General features: G+C 51.5%; 1 protein-coding gene across 1 annotated transcript; it reads left to right on the top strand.

Annotated features, from left to right (window-relative positions):
- Positions 1–3705: 3705 nt before the first annotated feature.
- KCNA3 (potassium voltage-gated channel subfamily A member 3) lies at positions 3706–5370 on the top strand (the record flags this gene model as incomplete). Its single annotated transcript, XM_080691745.1, has 1 exon — positions 3706–5370. One exon carries the CDS (start codon positions 3706–3708, stop codon positions 5368–5370), a length of 1665 nt encoding a protein of 554 aa, XP_080547871.1.
- Positions 5371–5678: the final 308 nt, after the last annotated feature.

Raw genomic sequence — 5678 nt, 5'->3', positions numbered from 1 at the left:
GAAGCAAGTTTGGAGAGAAAGATAATGAGTTAAATGCTATAAATATTAGGTTTGAGGTATCTGTGGGAAGAAAATCAAGTGGGTTGATTTAAGTACAGTTCTAGAGTGCCGGATAGACCCATTCAGGATGATGAGAAGAAGGGAAAGTAGAGAAAAATTAGAGAAAATGCACTTTAAAAAAATCCTTGCATTTCTACACAGCCCAGCAAGCTTTATGAAATGGAATACCATTGGACAGATATCTCTCCAAGACAGCTCCTCTATGCCAGCAAAGTTGCTTCACCCACAGTTTCTTAGCATGCCTTCTAAATTCACCCTGTGCCATTTCTTTCTTCTATTCAACATTCAATATTAAATATTCATTATGTCCAGAGACTGTTCAAGCCTTGGGAGATAATTTAATAACTCAAAACCCTGCCTTTAGGTAGTTTATTTTTTCGTGTATGAGACAATCAATAAGCAAGGAAGCAAGAATATATATAAAATATAATTTCAAGCAAGTAAATAAATGAGGAATAAAAGCAAGTAAGAAATTAGGGGCAGCAGAGGTGAAGGCGTACAACTTGAAATGGGTTGGTAGTGGTCAGGGAAGGCATCTTTGATGAAGTGACATTCTGAAGACTTTGCATGTCAAAGAGAACCATGTGAAATCTAGAGGAAGAGTGCTTCAGGCCGAGGGCAGAGCAAGTACGAACACCCCAAGGAAGGAACTAGCCTGGTCTGACAGCAACAGCAAAGCAGCCAGCTTGGCCAGAAGACACCGAGGGTCACAGAGTATCTTATGACATTTCTGTATTATTGTCGTGGATGGTTAACTAATAGCATTATAAAAGGAATAAATCATGGATTTATAGCTTATTTTATTAACTCTATATTAGCCTATGGAGGGTAAGGTCTATAGGGCTCAGACTTAGGACACAGTTAAGGGCTCTTTCTTCATCCATCTACAATTATGGATCAGGATCTCTAAGTCTGCTCTGTCCCCCTCTCAAACACTTCTAGACTAATCCCAGATGCTGCTTACCATCTGGCAGGCCACTGGAAAGCTTTTTCTAGTTCAGTGGTGGTCAGTCAGTAGGCCAGATTAGGCCTCGGGCAACGCAGAAAGGCAAATACCGAGGTTTTTGTTGTTGTTTGCAAACTTCATGGTTTTACTTACACTGTAATAATATTAAAGACTGAAATTTAAGGCAATCCTACACACGCTCAGAGAAGCATGTACTTTTGCCACAAGTCTACACTTAAACAGTATAATAATATTATTATTATCCCACAGGGGTGTCGTGAGGATTAATGAGACATTTTCAAATCACTTTGAGCTGCTCGGTTGGGGGTGCTGAATAAATGGTATGCGTTCCTCCTGAAGTGTCATTTTGACATTGATTTGTTGTGATAGGTCCTGCTGCCCAACAGAGCTGGAATGTACCCACCAACTCGTTTCCAGTCGACAACAGAGTAGCCGTCAGAAGGTAGTGGTTTTCAGTTAAAATAAATATGAATTGAAGCGAACTAGCCAGCAATCAAAAGCAAAGAGGCTGCTGTTAGAAATCGAGTATTTATTAAGTACTCACAGTGATCAACACAAGAGTTTCACAGTGTGATACAGCAGAGCAAACACTGGATTGGGAAATGGTCCAAGATTTTAGGCCCACCTCTGCCACTAACTAGCTACGTGAGCTGAACACATTGCTAAACTTCTCTGAACCTCAACTCTAAAGTAAGAAGTATCCCAAGAAGCTCCTAATCAGAGTCTTCCAGACAAGGCAAATACATGAAAGGAATGGAAAATATTCATTTCTGAAGGAGAGATATTTTACAGCAGGGAAGAGCTTCTGACCATCCATCACAGGACCATCCTCTGCTCCGGTCTTCCTTGCCATTGATTAATATTAATTTCGGTACTAATTCCTGCAAAAAGATGAATAAATCACATCTCATGTCAGACATAGAAGTGCATGAAACATTTGGTCCTTAAAAATAGGGTCTTTGACTTTCTATGAGCTATCCTTGTAGCAAGCAGCCCGTCTCATTCTTAGATTTAAATATATGATTGATTATACTGCTACCTCAATTGCCAGCTCAAAAAAAAAATAGATGTAGAATAATGAGGTAACTGTCACACAAAGCATTGTTCTGGAGTTTTGTACGAGAGAATTTTACGCAGCTACCTAGTATTGACACCGGCCAACATATATTTCTACCTGCAGAGCCCACCACGGAGTTAGACAAGAAGTGGAAGAGGAAGCAAGAGTAAAGAACAGTGATGCTCTGCCCAGAAAAGCCGGGGGTGGGAACTCTGGAGTACTGGTTAAGATACTGTACTGTGAGTTCAGTTTCCCCTCATCCCTCGCCCCAAGATCCCCAGGAGGATCCTGGGCTCAAAATGAAGAAACGCTGTGCCTCTGGAGTAGCTAGGTATGTAAAGGATCACTTGTTGGGGAACTCAACTTGACAAATACTGAGTTCCTACTTTTTCTAAGGCATTTCAATAATTGCTAGGAATAGAAACTAGGTAAAACCTACTCTCTACCCTAGAAAGCCTCATGCTTGGGAGTGGTGGTGGGAAGGAATGACCATGAATCACTGTTATTTCAAATCGAATTTTCAGCTCACTTTAGATGGGTGAAGAGTCGTCTAGACAGCAGTTCCTCTTTTGAAAGGGATTTGAATGATACAGTAGAAAAGCGACTTTTGTAAGCCTAGGGTTGACTTACAAGGGGATTGTTAAAATGTCAGAAATCAGAAATTGTGCCCAAAGTAATCATGATAATTTGGATAAATAGTTTTAAGTTTGAGGGGGATTAAAGTGCAAGTTTTATCTGGACCCACATCAAGCAACCGAGGGACAAGCTGCAGAATAAATGTCCTACTTTCACAGTGAAAAGGGCAGGGGTAGCATGTTAAGTCCAGGTATAGGTCCGAATCCCTCCCATGACAGACGTGAGTCATGGAGTAGGGCTTCCCAACCACACAAATTAGACAAGGTGAATTTCTTTTCACGGTTTTCCTCTTAGGAAACCTCAGAGTACCCCGAAGATCAAGCTAGCTTCTCTAATCCCAACCAGTATCTCGGCCAGTGATTCCGCCCAGTGTGAACTCCTCGCAAGTTCCTGAACGCCTTTCATGACCCATTTCTTTCAGGCTGCAGGGGAGAAACCCATCAGCACCTATTACTCTGTTTGGCGTCTCATCCAAGCAGAAGTTAATTATTTAGAGCACCCACCCTCGGGTCCTGGCGGCCCTCTGCCCTCAAGCGAGCTCAGAATGCCAGCACTAACTTGCCAGGGAGCCCACCTAGTCTGCCCGCCCTCCCTCCACAAAGCCCGGGGGCCGTGGCGGGGTGGGGGGGGGCGCTTCTCAATCCTGCCTCCCCTTCTGCAGCCTGGGGTCCCCAGCACCTGCTTCCCCGGGGCGGGCGGCCCAGTGTGGGGTGCGGGGGTCCCCGCGCAGACCCCGGGGCCGGGCGCGGGGCGGGGTCCCGGGGTGGGCGGGGTCCAGGTGCGGGGACTCGGGCGGGCGGGCGCGCGCGCGGTGGGCGGGCTGGCGGGCGCGCGCGGGCGGAGGAGGAGGAGGAGGCGTCTGTCTGCGCTCGCGGCCGCCAGACCCAGACGGAGCCTCGCGGCGGCCGCAGCAACAGGCGGCGGGCCGGGCTGGCGGGCCGGGCGCGCGGAGCATCCCCGCCGCCGCCGCCGCCGCCGCCGCCGCATGGACGAGCGCCTCGGCCTCCTGCGCTCGCCGCAGCCCCGCGCCCGCCGCCGCGCGCCTCCGGCCCCCGAGCCCGCCATGACCGTGGTGCCCGGGAGCCCCCTGCCGGAGCGCGAGCCCGAGCCCGAGCCGGCCGGCGGGGACCCGCCCCAGGGCTGCGGCGCCGGCGGGGACCGCGAGCGCTACGAGCCGCTGCCGCCCGCGCCGCCCGCCGCCGGCGAGCAGGACTGCTGCGGGGAGCGCGTGGTCATCAACATCTCGGGGCTGCGCTTCGAGACGCAGCTCAAGACCCTCTGCCAGTTCCCCGAGACGCTGCTGGGCGACCCCAAGCGGCGCATGCGGTACTTCGACCCGCTCCGCAACGAGTACTTCTTCGACCGCAACCGGCCCAGCTTCGACGCCATCCTCTACTACTACCAGTCGGGCGGCCGCATCCGCCGGCCCGTGAACGTGCCCATCGACATCTTCTCCGAGGAGATCCGCTTCTACCAGCTGGGCGAGGAGGCCATGGAGAAGTTCCGCGAGGACGAGGGCTTCCTGCGCGAGGAGGAGCGGCCCCTGCCCCGCCGCGACTTCCAGCGCCAGGTGTGGCTGCTCTTCGAGTACCCCGAGAGCTCGGGGCCGGCCCGGGGCATCGCCATCGTGTCGGTGCTCGTCATCCTCATCTCCATCGTCATCTTCTGCCTGGAGACGCTGCCCGAGTTCCGCGACGAGAAGGACTACCCCGCCGCGCCGTCGCAGGAGGCCTTCGAGGCGGCCGGCGGCGGCAACGCCACGGCGTCGGGGGGCCCCGCGGGAGCCTCCAGCTTCTCGGACCCCTTCTTCGTGGTGGAGACCCTGTGCATCATCTGGTTCTCTTTTGAGCTGCTGGTGCGATTCTTCGCTTGCCCCAGCAAGGCCACCTTCTCGAGAAATATCATGAACCTCATAGACATCGTGGCCATCATCCCCTATTTTATCACTCTGGGCACGGAGCTGGCCGAGCGACAGGGCAACGGGCAGCAGGCCATGTCCCTGGCCATCCTGAGGGTCATCCGCCTGGTGAGAGTCTTCCGCATCTTCAAGCTCTCCCGCCACTCCAAGGGGCTGCAGATCCTGGGGCAGACGCTGAAGGCGTCCATGCGGGAGCTGGGGCTGCTCATCTTCTTCCTCTTTATTGGGGTCATCCTTTTCTCCAGCGCGGTCTACTTCGCCGAGGCCGACGACCCCGCGTCAGGCTTTAGCAGTATCCCGGATGCCTTCTGGTGGGCAGTGGTCACCATGACAACGGTCGGCTACGGTGACATGCACCCAGTGACCATAGGGGGCAAGATCGTGGGCTCTCTCTGTGCCATCGCCGGCGTCTTGACCATTGCGTTGCCAGTTCCTGTGATCGTTTCCAACTTCAATTACTTCTACCACCGGGAGACTGAAGGGGAAGAGCAAGCCCAGTACATGCACGTGGGAAGTTGCCAGCACCTCTCCTCTTCAGCTGAGGAGCTCCGAAAAACACGGAGTAACTCCACTCTGAGTAAGTCGGAGTACATGGTGATCGAAGAGGCGGGTATGAACCACAGCGCTTTCCCCCAGACCCCACTCAAAACGGGCAATTCCACTGCCACTTGCACCACGAACAATAATCCCAACTCCTGTGTCAACATCAAAAAGATATTCACCGACGTTTAGTATGTGATAGGAGTGACATACTGTGCTGAGTACTGTGTGGAATGTGCCCCCTTGGTCTGTGTATGCCCTTGTTTTGTACATTTCCAGACCATTCATCAAGTAAAGGACATGAAGACGTGGGTGGGAAACACACTTCATTCTCCCTCTCCTGACTGCTTCATACTGAAACAGGTGCCTGTTTTGCAAGTGAGCTGCATTCTCTCAGCTCTTCTTTTTTTCCCTCCCACCTCGTAATTCTGTGAACAACGAACTTATATTAAACTTGATTTCCAGTTACACCCCTGTTTAAAAAAAAAAAAAGTATACCC

The sequence above is a fragment of the Muscardinus avellanarius genome (assembly GCF_963383645.1).
Source record: "Muscardinus avellanarius genome assembly, chromosome: 3".
Taxonomy (NCBI): Eukaryota; Metazoa; Chordata; class Mammalia; order Rodentia; family Gliridae; genus Muscardinus; species Muscardinus avellanarius.
This window is presented reverse-complemented; position numbering and strand designations above follow the sequence as displayed.